Source organism: Anopheles coluzzii, chromosome 3 (genome assembly GCF_943734685.1).
Source record: "Anopheles coluzzii chromosome 3, AcolN3, whole genome shotgun sequence".
NCBI classification, from domain to species: domain Eukaryota; kingdom Metazoa; phylum Arthropoda; class Insecta; order Diptera; family Culicidae; genus Anopheles; species Anopheles coluzzii.
The window spans coordinates 89,663,972-89,685,864 of record NC_064671.1 but is presented as its reverse complement, the minus strand read 5'-3'; the positions used below and the strand labels follow the sequence as shown (position 1 = coordinate 89,685,864).

Sequence of the window (21,893 nt, the reverse complement as noted above, 5' to 3'; positions counted from 1 at the left end):
TATCTCTTTCTCTGTACACCGCGGGGGAAGATACCATGTGTGTAAAAATAAATTTCTAAAAGAGATGTAGCACAGAAGATGGAGAGAGAGAGCTTTTGCAATAAAAGTTATTACACGTTTGCTTGCCATCGGAGCAGGTGAGAGTACTCGCAGCCGGTGATACTTTACAGCAACGGAAGCCTCAAAGCATAAGGGATGGGGAGTGAAAGGAGAAAAAAAGCTCCATCCTCCAGCTCCAAACCGTGCGACATTGATCCGTAACGAACCCCGGAAATACACTCCGGGGAGGTGATTTTTGTGGCGAAAAAGGAAGATGTTCAACATCCGCCACTACCCCAACAGTGTGTGTAGTAGAAAGCACGATCTCGACTTGTCATGGTGTGAGCAGACAAGCTTGTTTTGATGGTTTCAAAACCTCGAACATGATGCAGGGCATCGGAAGAGAACGAGATAAAGGTTCGTAACTATGACCACAGACAAAAAAAAAAACACTCTAGTTGCTTCTTCGATCAGAACTATCCAATTCCACAGCAAGCACACACATAAACAGGCACATGGGACATACGGGTTTGCGGCTTGATAGCCGCAAATGTTTCTCCCATGTTCCGTGTGGTACGACGAGTGGTTCACAACAGAGAAAACTAGTACTAAACCAACAAAAGAATAAACTTTCGTCCTGCCCGTTCCGGAACATCTCACAACGCCACACAAGACTGCTGGCGGGGTGTAGTTTCGCCGATTTTTATTACAGTTTCGCATGTCCTGTGTGAAGGAACGGGAGGGTTACGGCAGGGACGTGTATGGTGTGTTTCCTTCGTGCTCTCGTGTCCGTCTGCTGGATGCTATGCTATGCTACACCCCATGATGGATGCTATTATAATGATTTTACGAGCTGTTAAATTTAGCTTCATAAGTTATGCTCGGGTCCGTTTACACTGCACCCCCCACTGGGACATTAAATATTAAGCACATCAATGTTTAAATATTGAAAACAAACGGTTAAAGCAAGCAACGGAAGGTCAGTAGCTGGTGAACATTGTATTTATAGTATCCAACCCAGGTTTAATTTCAATTTGTATTAACACAAATTGCAAAATAAAATCACATTAATATTTATCTTAATTCTTCTCATTTCAAAACCAAGGTAAAGATCACAGAGATGTGACAGAACGTGACAGTCACTCTGTATGATTTATGACCTTCACTGTTTCCCCACGCCTGAGATGGCATTGAGGGGAAAGGCACGTCTTTTTTCCCCTTACCAATCAAATCCCGGCCTAACGAGCACGTGACAGTTGACCGACCGATGAAGAGGGTTTCGTTATTTATATGATAAGTTTTGGGATTGAAGCTGTGTAGCTGGGACCGGGTTCGAGGGACAGATATATTTTTGGCTCTAACAAGCTGATGCTAATTGCCCTCGATCGACACATCGCTACGTTTTGACGTTGCGACTTCTTGTTACAAGAAGATTTAAACATGCAAACAAAATTCTTTCGGAACATGATACACGTAACCAGCTGCAAGATTTAACTGAGAAGTAGACGTGTTGAATGTGTGATCAAACCAATAAGTGATAAACTCTTGATGCGTCTTAAGCGGCCTAACAATCATATCCCTAAAAAGCATCAAATGCTGTGTTATGCTAAAAAAAATCCCTTTTTTCCGAAATAATATTACAAAACACTCTAGCTGTGACCTAAGCGAACATAAAAACGCAACCATTCAACCAACCATTTAGCATAATTAGGTCGCACATTCAGTACACTCGCACAAGCGTACTCAAAAACAGCTAAACGCCATCATCTCCCTCGGGGATTAATTAATTCATTAATTAAGTTGCGCTCTTTTATTTAACACACAGATAAATAAAAGGGCAGATGTTTTGCATGCATCTTGCGTGTGTAAATAATAGCGCACACACTCTGAAAAGTGCCATCTTTTCCGCACGGTTAACCCTGCACCAACACCTACATGCATGCGTGTGGTGATATTCAATTTGGTACATAATTAAAAATTCATAGCACAAAATGACAACGTTCTGGTGCGGCATAACGTTGTTACTCACAAAATATACACAAAGCCTCTTCCTTTGTAACTGAACTGAAAAGTAAACAGGTTGGAAAATTGCAAGAAAGAAGCTTCTGTTTTTCCTTTATTTTCACGTCCTTTTCCTCGCAGTTGTTATTTAACGCCCTGTGAAACCTTGCAAAGAACTTAAACGGAAGCCTCACAGAAAGGAATTTAAGTCATTAACGATTCAATGTAGATTATTTCATGTGCTGTGTTTCATCGTGTTGTGTTTCACTCGCACACATACACTCGTACATAGGTCTAATGAACACCCACGCGTGCACACACTCGCAGGGGGTGCAAAAGGGCACGATAATGAGCGGTGGGACGAATTAGCATAATTATGCTTCATATTTCGAGGAAGATCCAATGGGACTCGAGCGACTAGCATCGTGAGTGTTTGTGGTCGTTAAATTAAATACTGCTGCTGCTGCTGCTGCTGCTTCTGCTATCAACGGAAATGCCACCACCTTGTATACATCATCACTCAGAGACACAGAGAAGAAATCACGGCATGCAGTGACATTTTCGTGGCCACCGAGTGATGAGGACACACCACAACAGCACTCGCCCTGTGCGGGAGAGCTTAATAAGCGTAGTTTAATTAGAGTGCACACACACACACACGACGGAAGAAGGATGGCATTTTTTGCTTTACTTGTATCGCTGGCAGGTTTTGCCACGTTGATGTTTGGAGCGACTGCGACCGGTACTGGCAACCACGGTACCACCACCCACTGCAGCGCCAGCATCTTTCTGCACTTCCGGAACTCGGTACTGCATGTTTTCCCCTTTTGTTTTGCTTTTTGGTTGATTCGTAGTGAACCTGAATTTTCTTCCACGAAGCAAGATTCCAGTTGCAACGAACTTTCTTCCTTTTCTTCTTTAGCACTTTTGGATTTAATTAGCTTATCACATTGCTTGTCTCATCGACAGTTTTGAGTCGATTGAGTTAATATGATACCACAATTATAGCGCCATTTCGGGGATTAAACCGATTTGTATGCTTTTTTGTATTCGGATTGTGAAGCCGTTCGAGTGAGAACAACAGCACACACACACAATAACCACTTTAAACAGCAACAAAAACAAAACCTTCACCAACGAATGCAACGCGGAAAGTTGCACTGGGAGAGATTTATGATGTTGGCAATATAATAATTTTAACAAATTAGGCCAGCAAGGCACAGTAATCGCTTCTACCACTGCACTGGCACTGGCACAATCGCCACTCGTTCAAAAGTACACAAATGTTCGCGTTTGAGCCTACCGAACCCGGACCCGGATCGTACTGCACTGAAGCCGGATGCAGCGGTCGAGGGCCGAGACCGCCAGACGAACCTGACCAAAAAGGAGCGACTTAATCGTAATGCGTCAATTTTCACGATTTACCGCGGCCATATGACCGCGGTGGGGTGCCCGAACTACGCAACGCACGACTTCACGGGGGCTTGAACCAGTGCTTTGGTGTTCGACCCATCGCACATGCAGCAAACAGAGAGGCAGCAAAAAAAAAACAACCCTGACAGCGTGGAAAGTAGCCACACTCCGGAGGGTGTATTTTAGGGTGCCGTTTTTTTAGAAAACCCCCAAACTAACATCTTCATCGCGTACGTGGATACACGGTACATAAAAAAAAAGATGGAACAACACACTAACACACACTTTTTCGCTTCACCTTTTCCTCTCTGGTTGTGATAAAAAAAGCAACCGCAACAAACGAAAACACAGAGAAAAAAATATGAAAGCTTGAGGAAAAGGAAAAAAAGACAAACAAATTGAAAGAGGAAGAGGAGAAATAATAGGCACAAAACCAACTGCACAACAACATGATAAGCCACAGCAGGGCAGAGCAGATTGCAGTGAGATGAGGGTGGAAAACACTAACACACACACGCACACACACACACTCACACGCTCACATGAATGCATGGATGAGCGCACGTGGTGCGTCGGATGACGGAAGAAAGTTTCCTTGCGCACCACATAAGCAACACGACACGATGGATTGATCGGTGTGTGTGTGGTAAAAGATCGAGGAGAGAAGCAGATTGGCAACGAGTAAAAACACACAAGAGGAAAATCAAAACGGAATACGAAGCGAAACTAACGAAAGCATGCAACGCTGAGCAGGTGGTTTGACGTGGGTGAAAGAAAGAAATATAGAAGAAAAGAGAGAAATCAATGCAAAGAAAAAGAGAGGGATGAGATCATCATAAGCCTTTGCCGCTGCACTTGGATTGACTGCAAGAAAAAGTACACACGTACACACACACAGACACACCACAACGAATAGTAAATCAGTAAACGAAGCGCGTAAGTTAGGCGGAGGCCAAGCGAGGCGAAAAGAAAAACACAAGCGGATGATAAAAACCAAAGCACGAACTGCACCGCAAACAGCAAACAACGAAAGCTGCACGGCACGATTTGCTGAGCCCCAAAATGCTGTCCCTTGTATTGCTGCTGTTCGGGACGGCACAGCTCTGCACACAGCACGAGCACACGAAACTACGCGCTTCACTCACTAAACGAATTAATGACACCACTTAGCGAGACCTCCTCCGCTTGCATGTGGAGCTTGGTATGACCCACTAGTTGAGAAACAAAACAAAAAAAAAACAGCACTCCCTCCCACACACACGCGAAACACGCCACTATTTAGTAAAAGGAGAAAGAAAGAACGGCAAATCCGGCTTCCGAAAAATCCACACGCCACACTACTTACATGCGCGCGAGATGCAGCCGGTCCTGCGTGGAGAGATGCTCGACCTGAGCCATCTCGGCGACTAAATCGGCGTGCTCCATCTTGCCGATGTTGAAGCTCAGCTTGCGGCTCCCGCCACCGGGGGCGCTCGTGCCGCCGCTCGGCGGTGGATGGTGGTGGTAGCGGCTGCCCGGGGCTGCCGCTGTTGCGGTTACGATGATGTTCGCCGCCGTTGCTGGAACCGCCGCTCTCGCCTACAAACTCACACACACACACACACACACACACCCCGGAACCAGTGATCTACCGGACACTACACATCGACACACACATATGCACGAACGTGGATATATACACACACACAGACACACGCGCTAGTACACTTTAACACATCTTCCGACACTTATTCCGACACATGTAGATAACACTGGTCTCACTTACTGGCTTTCGGGCGGCGCACAAGAGGACGGAGAGGATCTGTGTATGGGGGAGAGGTTATTTTCAGTGCTGCAAAAACGGTAAAATGACAAATGAAGAAGCTGTCGGTGAGGTAAATTGCATCGGTATCGTGCTATGTGCTTTGTTGGGTAAATATTTTCCTTCTGCAATGGCTGCTGTTATCTTGTTGTTTTTCTCTTTTTGCATGCGCTAACTATTTGCAACCAAATTTGGTTGATAAAAGGTAAACACTTCGTCTCGTGGTACCACACATTGTGAATAAGTATTACACCTGTACAGACACACAGACACATACGCATTCAAGCGTGGATAATGTGATAATTATTTAACTCACTCGCGCGCGGCAGTTACTTTGGGACCAAGGAGGAGAAAGATGCACAACACTTAGATAGAGGAGACACGATCTTGAACTTGAGAGAGAAGCTTACGAGTGTGTATTTCACTGCTATATATGTTTATGTCCACGTCACAACTACACACCCCGCACAGCGTGACGCGCGTTTGCGATCATGCAATCAATTCACACCACGTATTAGAATAAACACTATTTTTTTGGGAAGAGTTGCAGGCTGGCCCCCGCACGACGTAATTTTTCTTCACCTTTTTGTGACATTGCGATCGATTTTGTCACATGCATTGGACTTTTGTTAACACGATCTTATACGACGAAGTGGTATAAGCGAGCGAAAACTTTAGCTCAAATCGGATTTGAACGCATCATGCGTTGTGCAACGGGCCGTGTCGCTCACTTGACACCATGTGACCGGTTCGGATTGCACCACGTAGTTTGATCTCCATATTCAAATCACTTGGTACTTTTTTTTTTGCTTTTTTTGCAGTTTGTGTCAATTCTACGTTACGCACATTTCACCAAACAAACTTTATTATCGATCTGAAAGTAAAAAAGAGAAGAAAAAAACATTCAGTCAGAAATTTTCAAAATCTAAACAAATTTATTTTTAGCAATATTAAATTTTTCTTCAATTTTTAGCAATATTACTTAAAAAGCATTCGTTAAAATGATGGCTAATTGTGATTTTCAACACCTAAACAGCAATAGCTATCCCCTATCACACGTCTTAATTTAGAGTTTCACCGTAAACAGCATTTTAAAGTCCAATTTACTTGCCCATTTTTTTTAATGGACGCTTCCAGCGAACATCGCGTGCACCACACACTCACACACACACACGCCTCATCGTCGGCGATGGTAATTTAATTCTCAGCTTCAATTTTTATCAAAGCAATTGCTTCCCCAAATGCCGACGCAAAGAGATGCCGCCCAAGTTTCGAAGAAGAAGCATCGAACACGCACCGAAAGTTGCCAACTAGCCCAGGGCCCAGGTTTCCTATATAAAATGTATCGGTCGTTAAAACGTCGAAAACAGAAAAAAGAAACGAGGTAACGGGGTAAAAAGTGGGGACCACCATCTAACCGATAAGTGCGATCAATCATCTCTCTAGCTTTTCCTTCTCTTTCTTCCCTAGGTTAGAGTGTGTACGGGGGAGGTATATGCAGCGTTCACGCATAAACGAATTTCCACTCTGCCCACCACCCTACCACCTGCAGGGAAAATAATGTGTGTTCCGGTGAAAGATCCCACGGTTTGCGAATTTCTGCACACGCGTACGCAAACCGATTCGAAGCTAGTGTGAGTGGTTGCTGTTGTAGCAAATAGTCGATATTTCTACGAACCCCCCTACCATACCATCCAGATCATTGTTGCACAGTCAACTGTGTATGTGAGGGTAATTTTTTTTTAACAAATCCTTCGCTTTCTTCCCCCTCCTATTGGCAAAGGTGTCTACCGATTACTAACGAGCGATTGCGATTATTTCGTTTACTTGTTTACTTCCTTTTCGTCCCACTCCGGTGGAGAAAGAGACACCGACAATTGTGGGCGGGGGCATCTTTATCACTCTTGCGAAGGTGTAAGTATACACAAACAAATGGTGGAGAAACTTTAGAAGAACAACAAACTTTGGAAAAACATAACCCTCAATCTTCGCACTCGGACGGTCGTACACGGCAGACGCACGACCATAACGTTGACGGCAGTTGGACGGATTGGAGGAGCACCGTGCTTAACGGAACACACAAATCTCAAGCAGGGTAAGGCAGTGTGTGATACGAGATTAAGGTGTATTACATTATAGGCCAAATCAGCGGATAGGCACCGAAATCGAATCGAATTTCAAGGAAACGGGCAAGCACAGAGAGAGGAAGCCAATTAGTGTGTATACGCGTGTGGTGCGCGGGTGAAATAAACAGCACACTTGACCCTGGGGAAGAACAAAAATGTGTTACCAGTGTAGTGGAAAACGGACTAGCGGGAAACAATTTTGTTTAGTCCTGGAGAAACGTGGATATTTCATATAGAGTGAGCACAATTCTTCATACCAGACACAGGTGATTCTGTAGAAAAGAAAGGAACACGCTACCGATAAAGTGATAGTATTGGAATCAAATTAAGATTAAGCGTGCACACTTTTCATTAGTCTCTTGCTACGGGTATTCACAAAATCTTAGCGTTCTAAGTTGTCTAGGGAATATTAAACTGTTTTCATGAAATGGACAGAAGCAAAATGGACAACTTGTAATCAAATTTAATCCAGTTTAAGGAGGTGACAGCATCTGATTCTTCATATTTTAACTCCATCGAGAATGATGCAAGAAATGGGTGCTTAAGTCAGCTATTAATCTAACTCGATCATGCCCATTGGCATATTAACTGCCATGTCCCGAAGTTGTTTATTGGTTTGCAAATTTATATTTCTACTTTTTTTTACATTTTGCCAGACATTTTGCACATTCCTTTAACGATTTATTTCCTACCAGTCGGATATCTGCTTCCAATCGCAATCGGCTTCCTCACATCCATTTAGCCCAATACTGAAGTAAACATTACCTCCCCATCCCTAACATGGTTCGATGTGTGTTCAAAGTGTGTAAATCTTCAAGGAAGCCGATAGCAACGGGTAACTATTTGCACAACCCAATTAAATACTTTCCCTGCACCGGCACTGGGACCGAATCGCACAGCGGGATAGTTTATAATGGTGCGTATGAGGTCATAGCCGTTCCTCTTCAAACTTCGCTGACCATTTGGGTTATCGGAACGTGTTGATTGGTTGCAATGAGTGGGATCCGAAGCTATGAGTTCAGTCGAACATTGTAATTGTGATGGAGGGATGCGAAAGTGTAAGATTAACGAATTATGGCAGGCAAGCTGATTGATCATCGAACGAATCTGAAGGCCAGCTAGAGCTACTGCAAATACTACGTTATGTAGATTCAGACATTTCTGTTTATTTCTTTGGCCAAAGAACGACCACTGAACGATCGAAATTCTGATCAAGAAGATTCTCCCAATCATATAACGCGTGTTATCTGCTGGAATATGGATGGTTTCTGCAATCGTCATATAACATATTCTCCCATCGCTAAGTCAACCGAAGAACGAAGCGAATGTTTGCTCGAATTTACACACACACACACAAACACATCGCAACCGCTCATTCTGAATTCGTAATGCAGATCAAACACCAGGCACACGCTAAGCTTCACCGACTGTACCACACAGCCGTACCAACGCGCTCTTACCCTACCACGCCGCACTGTGATTTAGTTGTTTCCGATTGATTTTCACCTACCCACTCACCCGGGCGTGGTATCAAAAATTCATGCCACACATTCAAGCGATGAGCGAAACACGCAACAAATTCACCCGGCACTGTCATGGAATATTAATCACACTCGGTCATATTTGCCTCCCCCAGGAGCTGGTGCGGTGGCGGAAAATACGCGCAGCACTGAAGCGTTTGCTTGATTTAAATATCACTTTGGGAAATCGGGCCCAACGGTACACACACCTTGAGGACACTGAATTCCTGAATTCGTGTTAGCCAAATAAAAATCAAAGCAAAAGCAGGGAAGAAACGGTATTAATAAGCTACGTCAATACGTAGTACGATTTACGGTATGTACGTGATGGAAATATTCAATCACTTAAAGCACAACGATGATGAATGGCCAATATTTTTCGCGGAAAACACACACAGGTATATCTCTTGGCACTTTCAGCATTTCACTTTGATGAGTTCAATAAAACTTTGTTGCTCTCCCGTCTCCCGGCCAACCTACAAAAGAGAGAAAAAACCCTACCACGGCTTTGATAAATTGGATTTATTTTACAAAATCAATCATCTTTAACGATCCAGCCGCACGGTACTGTTGGCACCGTTCACCGAGGCAAGTATAATGAGTGCGCGCCGATTTACGAGCGACGGTACATTAAACCCGAGCGACGGTACATAAAACGGAACGGCCAAAGGATCAGGTGTTTGTCAGTCCGCATTTAGTGACAAGTTCACGGGCCATGGCGTTCAAGGTCCGGCGAAAGGAAAGGAGCGAAGGTTGGACGGTTTTTAATTGGTACGGTCCCATAGACAGCGTAAAAGCAAGGGCAAACATCTATTGATGGGCGCCCACACTTTGTGCAGGTGTTACGATGTGCGTGTCCTACGAGTGTATTTTTTACTCGAACCGTAGGAAAGTGTCACCAGAAACCGTAAAATCATTTTCAAAGATTTTAATTGCGACACGAATTTGCTTACCATTCCTTAGGCTGAGCCTTTACCATCTTATTGAAAGTACGCAGCCAGTTGCAAGGCGTGAAGTACCATGCGGCTCCATCGACGATTGTTACATCAGCTTTTTATCGCTCCTACCAATTAGTTTGCAAAACCCGGTTCCATTCCTTAACTTTTCCAACAAAACAAGCAATTATCGGGATCACCATCGCCCATCAAACACTATTGCCTGGGTTTCATTAAACCGTCATTAGCAGACACACACACACACGTCGGAGGCAAAACCGAACTCCGACGCTGCTTCAAGTGCGGCACAAAATGAAGAGCATTAATAAATTAACATCATTCTCGTCTCTCCACTGTCAATGGCACTGACGGGTTGCTAAGTATCCGAACAAGATGCTTGACAATGAGCCCCTGCCCGGCCTGTCCATCAAGCGAGCTTGTTGGGATCGGTTTTCTGCAGAAAACTGACTTGTCCATCTTCCCATCTTCCCCGGTCGCATCGTCTATTCATTCAAATAATTCGACCACATTCGGTAGCAAACAGCATGGCAGCTTTTCCCCGGTGGCACAACCGAGCATCCCATCTGCTCTCAATCAATGAATCGGCGCGCTTTTGTTGATCGGATGAACGGAGGAGCGCACGGGCAGCAGAGAGATTAATTGCCGACGGCTGACACATTGACTTTCAATCCCATTAGATGATCCTAAAACGTTTGCAAATACCTCGCCTACCTCGTTTGCGCTGAAAATGGATGGGCAAAATTTTCACGTCCGAAACGCAGCACCACCAGAGCTGTACGAAACGACGTCTGGTGGGAAAACCCCCACCGGGAGAAGTGTTAATTACGATCGATTCTGTGGAACGCGTATTTGCAAATCGGGTAAATATAATCTAACTCTCGTACGCTGACCTGTCGTCGTAAATGTGTAAAGCGAAAGGATTTGGTGTGCTTTGGTTCAATATGGAGCAGTACCATCCCTGCTGTGCTTGATTAGAATGCATCAGGCAGAAGTTCTACACTTCGAGTTGGCAATGCAATTGCACAATCCATTGTCCATTTTCACGTGCCAGCGCAATAGAGGGCAATAGAGTTGCAGCGCAATTATCGTGTGCCCTCTGGACGGTAGAATGCGTATGGAGCATATCAAACCTTCATTAATATGCTTGAACTGAACGCTCTGCAAACTAACAACCGGTGATTGGTAATTATAAATCCCTTTTGTGAATGTGCCGCTACCAAATGAGCACACGCATTACTGTGTTTATTTCCTTTACGGGAGGGAAATTTCAAAAGATAAACAGTGTGTAACATTTCTCATCAATACTATTTTTGATACTAATTATTCGTTCAACTGCAACGTAAATAAATCAGATCAAATTTTGTAAATGAATGCCAACTATCATTAAAAAAAACTGCGAAAGAGTGAACAACTTATTGTAATAATCGGTAACAATTCTGTGTCTACAAAAGGTTTTTATGTAATCGCTTCCAAATTGGAGGCACTTTATTTACAAACACAGTCGTTTAAACTCCGTTTTTGAATCGATCACGCAAGACAATTACCTCAAACCCAGACACCAGTAGTTAGGGAATCGCCCTAGTGGTCTCCGGCCATTCCAGAGCGTCCTTGGCTATCGCCGTGACCCAAAAATAGGCCTTCTCCCGCCCACCCCGGAAGATTATTTTTATTCTTGCTTCAATCAAACACACTGCTGCAACCCGGAGCGACGTATCCTTGCTGCTAACTTCTCGTCCACAAAATGTGTATTCCAGAACGCCCCGAAATGAGGTTAAGCTTCCTGGCTTGTTTGTGAAAAAAACGAAGAACACACTCACAAGGGCAACAGGGATAAAGGGAAGTAACTTTTACAAACATAGAAAAGCTCGCTTTGTAAACAAACCACAGAGAGAAGAGGCAAGGTTACAGGAATGCATTGAACCTGCCACAGCTGCGTTCAGCTTGCTTTCTTTCATTCCGCTTTAGCCGCGTTCTAGGCGTAAACGACACACGCAAGCGGCTCCATACGGTCCGGTGTTCAATGTAACGGGTGCTAATCTTACGATTGCAACAGCCCAGCCCAGCCATCTTCGGGATAGACACCCCGTACCCCCACCCCAAGCGCCCGACATGTGTTCGAATATTGCATCCATCGCCCATCTAGGTTAATGGACGTAGCACACGCGATAAAGTGCAGCTCCGCGCGGCGGATTTGGTAGGTGGGATGTTTAACACACATACACGCAGAACAAATCCACAGCCAGGGGGATCCTGCAATAAAAACAGAAACCTGCCAGCAAATGAAAGGAGCAAACAATACCGAGGAAATGAGGCCACAGGTTTATGCGGAACCTTTTTGTTTTGCTTCCGGTGCTGGTGCTGGTGGTGTCCTGGAATGCACAGCAGTCGGTGCAGCCGTCTATGGCTGGCCAGCGGTGGTTCCCACAACCTTGGGGGTAAGCGATTGCACCGGAAGCAGGTAATAAAATGGTAGCGCACACCGGAAGCGAAACACGCGAGTGTATCGGCGAACCCGCGGCTAAGGTGAGTTAAGCATTTCGGTGTATTTCTGTGTAGGTGTGCACGTCTGTGAGTGGGATTAATGTACAGGGAGTAGTAGCAGTAGTAGTAGTTGTTTACAACTTATGTGCATATGTCCTTGATTGTTTGCAGTTATGATGAGTGTATGCAGTTGAGGTTGTGCAGGGCGTAGCTAGCTGCAAAACGATGGATTATGTTTCGCTCCTTTCGGCTAAGCCTAGACTATCGGAAGATACTTAAACGAACTAGTTGTTGGTGGGGTTTTGGAAAAGTATAAATTCAATGTTGCATTGGTATCAAATGTAACAATATGCATTTAAATTAAATTGTCACACAAACTAGATTCAAACTAGAGATTCTTTTGTCCATCATTTATGACATGAGCCGTAGCAATGTTTTGAATTTATCATAAAAATTCATTATATTCTACCAACACCAACCATCCATCAGTGTAATGAAGCATCACAGGAAAACGTCTACAATGAACAAGAAACCCAAAACAAGGATTCAAAGTCAAATTTCCGGCATGGTAAATTATGTTTGTATTTGCATGTTTTTTACCGCCCCATTGGTGGACCGGATTTCACCCCAACAATGTTGTCACTGAAAAGCAGCATGATTTTTTTCCCTGCTATGTACGCCCAATGCCGTGCTGAGCATTGTACTTCTAAGAAGGTTCCTCAAACTGGGGTGTGGAAATGTACGTAAAGAAAAGAAAATATAACAAGAAATGTCATTAAACTCAACAAAATCATAAAACAAATACAAGAAAATGAATGACAGATCAACTTTGCCAGATTGTTGTTTTCGTGGTTTTAATGTGAAAAGCCCTTTGGGGTAAAATTCATTTCAAACAACAATGAAAATATCAAATTCAATCTTGTTGCACACTATTCTGTCAATCAAAACCCAAAATCACAAGCCAACGATTTCGATATTATTTCATAACACACTAAATGCCCTTTGCTCTTGGGTTCCATATCATTATGCGTCTCAATCAAAACATCTTCTGACAAACGGAAATGCCTAAAACATCTTTTTAGTTCTCGAAACAAAACGTCCAACGCGCTGTGTTTTCGTTCCTGCAGGTTAAAGCAACCGGATGTCACCGGAAAAAGGCAAAAGTTCCATCCTTGCCCGAACTCCCCGTTCGCACTGTTTAAATATGTACACTTGTTGGCGTTCAATTTCCGTCCCAAAGTCCTGAGCGAAGGGAACAAACAGAAGAAGAAGCACAAAAACCATCGCCAAATGCACAATAGCTCCCATTCGAGGCTCCCGGTTTTGCTACAGGAAAAAAGAAAAACGAGAAAGCAAAGCTAGGCAAACAGCAACAACCAAACTAATCTACAAACACAAACCAACACAGCCGAAAAGGTTTCGTTTGTGCCATTCGCTACTGTTTCTTCGCGCACTAGCACTGTCCACTGTGTGCTATGCTTTATGGCGGATTTGGAAATGTATGCGCTAGCTTTTCCCGCTTTATGCCGTTCATCGCGAGTGTGCGCCTTCCGGGCATATGTTTGCGCAGCGCATTCATCACACTATTGACGCTTGCTAAAAAGGGATACACACAAGGAAAGAGGAGCACACTAATGTGCATAGTTTAAATTGATTCTTCTTCTGGTTAGACAGCTAACACTCTGTAGCAAAACGTTTAGATCACTTTGAGGGAATAGGATTCGAAAAATAGTAAATGATTTATTTTATATTATTTCACTACTGCTATGGAAAAGGGAACAACACATTTTCCCACAACATTGACAAACCACACGACAGCTGTAGCCATTTTTCGCACTTTATACGAAAAACAGCGCAATATACGCCGTGCCTCGGTTGCTTGCCACGTTGCCCCGTCACGACATGTGGGAATGATACGTTCATTTAATTATTTGCTCGCCTTTCTTCTCGGCAACAGTGCTAGTTCTCGTGCTAGTCTCGTACCGCAGGATCCCGGCGCACGTCCAATGGGTAACGTTCAGTGTGGTTGGTAATACGACAGGCGGCACAACTCTGCGCACAGGATGCAAATGCAGAATTATGGAAGCTGTGTTCTCTATGTTGTAGTTAAATCAAATTAGTTCGCAATTACTTCCACTGTTGGAGCGAAAGAGCAGAAGCGTTTTGAGTTCATAGTCTGGAAACTTGAAAACCGTATTCGTCTACGTATTTTTAGGCATTTCAAACTAAAGCATTTTAAACAATATAATAAGAAGGGTCTTTTTAGAGTAACCATGTATGAAATATCGTTCTTTAATCTTATTTTGCTCTCATTCATATATACAGTATCCACACTCCCTGCTCCCGACAAAAGCGACCATAAAGGCACCTCGTATTATTCCATCGAAAAATAAAGGATTCGTGTGGTGCATGTTGCGGTTGTGGCGTTGGAAAATGCACTCCATCGCTCTGCGGAGTTGCGTCCATGAGACTGAGTCGAGTAATAAAGGCAAGTACCGACACACAGCATCCGGTGCCGATGATTTAGACACCACCCGCTTTTGGCAGGATAATAATTACACAACCCGCTCGTTCGTCATGCTGTACTGCACCGCTGTACGATCTCATCGCATCCCTACGGCCATCTTTGGTGTCGCCATCGGAAAGCCAATGGCTGACTACGCATACCCGGGTGCCTCTTTCGCCGCTTTAGCCACAGTTCATATCAAGCTCGTATCATCAAGTGCTCGGTCTGTGATGGATTTGGTGGTGGAAGCGATAGGGAATGGAAATGTAGCTTACGGGAGAGCTTCGTTAACCACAACAAATGGATACTTCCCAGCACTGCTGGTACAATAACCACCAATATACGGTTGCTCGTTTCTAGGAAGCTATTACATTTAGTGTAAATGCTTGAAAGTGCTTTTGGAGAATACTTTCTATGTTTTTTTATGGATGAATTCGGTTTTCCATGTTTACAAGCTTACGTTACAATTTATGGCACTCAAAACACTTCAATCACAACATCTGTCAAAGTTCGAAATTTATATCTCTGCACCATACGGTACACGTTCCACCTCCATCTCTTCACACCCCATGTCACTCACAGGCGCATTAAAATCCTTCACCACTGGGCCTTTTATCGACATTATCGCTGTGGACCAATCGGAATCCTGCTCCATTAGCGAGAACCCATCCGATAATGCCGCAGGTCCATAAATTAATAAATATTCATACGTGATAGCGATAAACGATCCAGCAATCTCGTTCCCAGCTCCAGGCAATGGTTCGTTGTAGCTCCGGTAAATGGATGATGGACGCGTATGGTCATCGTGTAAATGAGAAAATAACAAAATGTGTAAACATCAGCAGCCAAATGAAAAAACGTTACAGCGAACACAGGAACAGCATGTTGGGTTAGAATTTTGAGAGCTGTTGGTTGTTTGAGTTGTAATGTTTATAATGTCAAGAGTGTAGCGCAGAATTTGTCATCAATTTTGGAAGTTCAAACTGCTAGCATTGAGTCTAGAAAATTTTCCGATGTACCCAAAGTCTTAAAAGCCTGCGCGTGATGAATTCTTTAATCAAATTTCGGTCCTGTTATGCGTCTACTCATCTCTGCATGATGAAGTATTGAATAACGTGCCGTTTTGATGGTAATCAATTCTACACAATGTAACCTGTTAAAGTTGCTTACAGCAAAATAAGTTTCACAACTTCCTGTGATATTTGACGTCAATCAGAAGTTAGCAGATTCGAGATTGAAGTGTAAAAATCAGTATCAGTAACTTATGTCATTTGCAGCGCTATGCTCGAAAATGTCTTCATTATTCTGCTCGATTGTAACTTGAGATTACAAGAGTTCAAATCATAATTAGACCTCTGTCTTACACTTTGTTGCCACTGTCGTTCGTAACCATCTGTACAATAGGACACGACGCAGTTTTCTCTCACAGTTCCGCCACATAATCCGCCTGATCTCATAATAAACTTACACGCTTCCCCGGGCGTATCTTAAATCTTACGGCGAATGGACGTTGCTTACCGTCATCTTACCAGCATCTCTCTCATCCCATGCCTTATCATTTGACGACCTTACTTAAACAAAAACGTCGCACCAAATAGAAGAACATTACGCCTCAGGGAACAAACCCCGTAGCTTCCTCAAATATATTTCCACTCAAGCTTGTCCAGCTGGAAAACCTTTTAATTCACTCATCTGGAACTGGACCTTGGATGTCACCAAACTTGGCGCGCGCGTTATAAGCTCCACACTCCCGGCTGCCCCCGGTACTAGAAAACTCTTAACCTTTGCACTTTTCATTTTGGCATGTGACAATTGACTGTGGAGCAAAGTGGAGGGGGGCACACATCTACCGGCAAACCGTCAACCAATCCGTGGCAACTATTCTTCGTTACTTTGTTCGAGTTCCACCCGGTGTTTTCTTCATTTCCCCTTTCCTATCGCTTTTCATGGTTCGTCGCTCCATTACTCAAAGGTTGTACGATGAAGGAAAAACAAAGCAAAGAATAATAACAACAACAACAACCGAACACAGTCTACACGCTTAACTTACAACATAATGTTGTCTTTTCTAACGATTACAAACGGCAGCCGGTAACACAGGCCCGGGACGCTTGTGCGAAAGCGGCGCCGAAAACACGTCGATTGTTGCGTGGGATGATATCGCGACCCGTTCCATCCCCCAAACTTCTCTCCTTCCCCTTCGCCCACCGGAGTGCGGAAGTGCGCCGTACGCGTGGTAAAAGAAAATTGGACTTTTCCGCCACCGCCGGGGTCATGACGATGATGATGCTGATGATGTCGTCGTCGTCGGCGGGCTAGAAGACGACGAGATGACAACGATACCATTACCAGTGTTCGCATTTCGGACAAGTTCGACAAGGAGGGTTAAATAAGGGAAAGAAGAAAAAGAAGTACAGGGGAAAACAATACTGCCCAAGTGAAAGAAACCCGTGCATTTTTTTTAACGGGAAAGACTCCCACGGATAGGGGGGAACAGTGACATAAAAAACGTTGAAGCATGAAAATAAAAACAAACAATTTATTCATGCGACAAACATCGGTACAGACATCGGAGACGATCGGGCGAGACGGCACGAGACGGCCGTTAGATATGGGTTTTGACGGTGTTTTATCGGCTGTCTTAGTGCCGATCAATTCACCGAAAGCGTGTGCCGGCGGAAGGTGGGTGGGAAATAACGCAAAAGTACATCCCGGCAAGCGAATGCGGTGGAAAGCAGCACAGAAGAAAGACGGCACAGCATCTTAGAAACGGCACTATGAAACATTATTAGCAGAGTGTCTGACTGTCGCTCTCCCACTTCTGTTGGTTCGCTTAGCAGAACAATTTCCAGTTCGATTCGCTGCAAAAAAAAGGCAACCGACAAACCGCTGGTGGAGGCAAACCTTGCTTCCGAGGGTAAAGCGAACAGATAAAATCCTATGATTCAGTGATTTTCTCCATGTAACACCGCTGTCGTTACGCTTCGAGCAGGGAGCAGTTGCAGCTCCTGCTTGCGTCGACTGCTCCCAATTTTACGCCGGAGGGTACCCTTTAAGCAACGATTTTCTACCTCGGTTCGTTTCGCTTGGGACGGTTGAACGGTGTTTTTCACAGCGTCCTGATTTTAGAGCATTCCTTAGCGTCCTTGGCGGGCTGAGCAATGTGGAGGGTGTGCAATGCAAAATAGTGATTTATGTGTATTTTTCTCTCTGCTGCTTTTACTCAAATCGTAACTAACACACATTTAACTCGTGCTCAAACGGTGTGCTTTGACATAATGCTGGCAGGTATGTTGGAATCATTACAAGTGTTCCGATGAAAGACATAGATAGCGTAGCGAGGAGATATTTTCCACATTGAGTGTTACATTAATGTATTGTAAGTACCGAGCGGAATAAACATTTCAATTTGAATTTCCAGGGAAGACTTACTAGAAAGAGGTTGGCAATAGCGCTGTCTTCAATATGACATGGTAGTGCTATTTGTCTTAAATCCTGATTGTTTTGTCAAATCAATCGGTAAATATTGTTTCCACTTAATCATCAACAACAAGATTACACTGCAGATTATCAAAGAATCATCAATCAATCACAAATATTGCATAACTTATCGACTAGCCAATAATGTTTGCTAACCTTGTTTCTAGCCTCGAGAAGCGTCGTAAGGACATAAACAAGAATTGAATCACTTCTTGTTTTGCATTTCAAGCGCATAATCGACTCTAGCAAAACAATCATTTCCAGGAGTGCACTACACAAAAAGGTAAATTAAAGCCAATGTTCACAGCATCGCTACTCTATTACGCGGACGATGCATCGATCTCGCAGAATGATTTATCTCGCGTCTATTTCATACTGTCATTCGCACACACACCGACCATACGCATACGCTAGTAGCATTCCACACACGGGTTCACCGGGCGTTATGCTGGTCCCCAGTCAAAACACACATTCATGATCCTTTCTCATCACTGCACTCCGCCCACCACCCGTCAACGGAAGCGGGCGCGCGCGCGAGAGCACAACGCTGCGGAGTCTAAATCTGCTTTCAATCGTTGATCGATTTATGCAAATATCCCATAAATCATTCCGATTTATGTACACCGGAGGGCGGCGTGGCGATCGAACAAAAGGCACTGGAAAATAAAGGATGTGAAAAGCCAAAAATAGCACCAACGCTATGGGTTAAAATAAATTGGCAAAATGGTACCGTGCCGCTTAGATGCTAGCTGAAGTGATTTTTTTTTTACAAAATGTATATGTGTGTGTGTGCTTTTTCACGATTATTATTTGACAGGCGAAAATAGGGGAAAAAGGGAGACATTGGGTTTGTTTGATTGTACGCGGGATACTGGAGGAAGATGAGAACAGGATTTTGTGAAAACGCTAACAACGCATTCTTTCACCGAAGTACACGCAAACTGGATCTCTTTTGTCGATGAATTTTACCAATCGAAACAATAGTGACACGCAAGTGAGGGTTAAAAGTAAAGTTTGGCAAATGGAACATTCAAATTTGTCAATCGCAATAGGAATAAAAACAAAAACCTTAAAATAAAACAGTACATGTACGTACGAACCGATCTGAAAATGGCACGATAACCGAGAAGCACCCGAAAAGCAAAGCTGTTGCAAAACGGCAATAAAACATTGCAACATTTGTTTTTGAACCCATGGAGCTGAAAGTTCTTGCCACAACACGACACGTGTTCCATCATGACAAGTGGAAACTGAAGCACGTCAAAAGCTCGCTGCAACATTCAGATAAAGAAAGAGGGGCAATAAATGCATTTTTAATAAATCGGATTTCGTCCTGCTGCAACCAACCATTCGCCATTCGGACATATCGTTTTTTTTTTGTTCAATGCCATATCGAGATCCATTTGGAATGGAAATCGCACGTTGAGCAGCGTTGACTGAGCTCTGTTTGCTCGAAGCGGAAACAAATCATGGATCCAAAAATCGATTACTTCTTTTCCGCTGAGCGGCATCGATCACTCCAAGTGGACAATTTATTTTATAAATTGCTTTATGCTGCGATACATGCCATGTTTGTACAAATGTGTGTAGTTGAAAGTATACAAACGAATGTAATGCACCGTGTAGTGAACGAATACAAACATAACTAACCATGGAAGACAGTAGCTGGAATTTGAACTTAATATTCGAAGCAATTTATTCCTACCCACGTTCATCACTATTAAATTATAATAAAACAATCTTCGTAAATCCCAAGCAGCAGTGGAACTCATACAGTATTTTGGGCAACAACAACAAAAAAAAACAAGCTACGTCCTAAGCTTATCTCGTGTTATAAATCTGCTCCTTCATCTAGGGCTTTTCTTAGCGGTAATGCAAGAAATCCAGCATGACGCATGGTTTCTGCCGGCAAACACCACACGACGACCCAGCTACTTAGGGCACAACGACATCCGCTTGGCCCTGACGCCTGATGAGGATTTATTCTTCACTGCAGATATTTATGAGGATTCGCCCTTTCAGCCCGTGAAGAAAGTTTGCTCACTTTGTTATGGCGATCTTTGTTGCGTACGCTTTTTGCGGAGCTTACTTTCTGCGCAGCTATACTCTACTCGCAGGTTCGACAAATTGACTATTGCGAAGCATATTTTTTGTTTGCCGGTGCCATTCTTTTGCTTGAATGGAAAGACAAATCGCATAGAGGCAAGCGAAGACGCACCCGTAAGGCGTGGTGTGGCTCCCGTGTGATGCTCACACATGTGTCGCGCACTGGGTGCGATTTGCTCGAGATTGATGAATTTTGTACTATGCGTACAAGACGTTTGCATGATGGTACTCTTGACAAATATGATAGGAGCTTTGCGTATAGAAGTTCATCGCTCGACAGTGGCCGAAACTTGCAAAAAAGTAAGTTTATTATTCATACAATAGCAATTTTATACAGCCCCAAACACCAGCGTCGTTTATGACACCCACCAAAAGCGAAACCCTTGGCATCATATCAAGCCAAATCCACCAGACCAGACCTGTTAATAAAGAGACAAAACTTTGTTTTTGCTCATAGTTACATAAGCCAAGCTATGACACTGCTGCTAAAATATACATGAATTACAGTGCACAACAAAGACCAACTGTGCACACTGGCTTGCTGTACGCTGTTGTATCATCATCCGCCGATTCGAGCGAACGACAAACGTTGGTGCGATGTCAAAAGTGAAATTGTTTCCTAGGAAACTGATTTCAGTGTACGAATTGCACAATGCTACATCCCGCGGGTCTCCCGTGGCGGCAAGAAACCACAATTGAAACGAATTGTAGCTCGATGTGTAACGTGGAACAAATTCGGTGTTATTTTCTCCCGTTCTTTTACCCTTTTTTCCTATTCAGTTTAATTTTGCTTTCTCGTAGTTTTCCCACGTCGTTTTCATTTTTGGAGTTGACAATCAAAACAAAAATACCACTCGAGTAAAAATTTGTAAAGCGAATGGTTACATAAAATAATTTCATTTGGGGCCACGTTGAACTGTGTTTGAAATTGATATTCTCGTTACACTCGATAGTACAATCGGCAACACATGCTGTAAAACGACAATTCTCCAGGGCTGAGGTTCGAATCCTAAAAAGCCAGATATAGCATGTCTCGTTGAGCTTTGAAGAACTTTTTCAGAACAGAACTGCAGGCAATAAATCCAACTCACAAAAAATTGTCAACAAAACCTTTCAAAGAAAAAATGCAAAAAGTCTTTTGAATCGCCAACCAAAGGCAAAAAGAGGCAATCAAATGCATATCGCTGGTACGCATATTCTTCGCATAGATACACACACCACAAGACAATTTCGTTTCACTTAACTGCACACTCAATCTCTCCCAACGGCGTGGTATGTTGTGTGCTATAAGGCAAGCCATAAGCAACACCACCTCGATCATAACTAGCTGGTACACCCCACCAACCCCGCTTGCTACATTTCTTCCCCGCGCATCGTAAACACGACACAAACCAAAGCACAAGCAACTAGCACTCTCGATTAGGTGTTCATTAATTAATCGTACATGCGATCGAACGAAGCTTT

General features: G+C 43.7%; 1 protein-coding gene across 18 annotated transcripts in view; it reads right to left on the bottom strand.

The window, feature by feature from the left end:
* LOC120955791 (protein phosphatase 1 regulatory subunit 12B-like) overlaps nt 1–21,893 on the bottom strand; it is an 82,154-nt gene that overhangs the window by 28,977 nt on the left and 31,284 nt on the right. For 6 of the 18 annotated variants that reach the window (XM_049609329.1, XM_040376944.2, XM_049609332.1 and 3 more), the window contains exon 2: nt 4,799–5,284. In XM_049609329.1, coding sequence (XP_049465286.1) covers nt 4,799–4,878 — 80 coding nt within the window. In that variant the 5' untranslated portion in view covers nt 4,879–5,284. Of the gene's footprint in view, nt 1–2,731; nt 2,872–4,798; nt 5,285–5,836; nt 6,129–21,893 lie in introns of those variants that run through there. The other 12 variants (XM_049609330.1, XM_040376947.2, XM_040376950.2 and 9 more) reach the window with 3 other exon arrangements.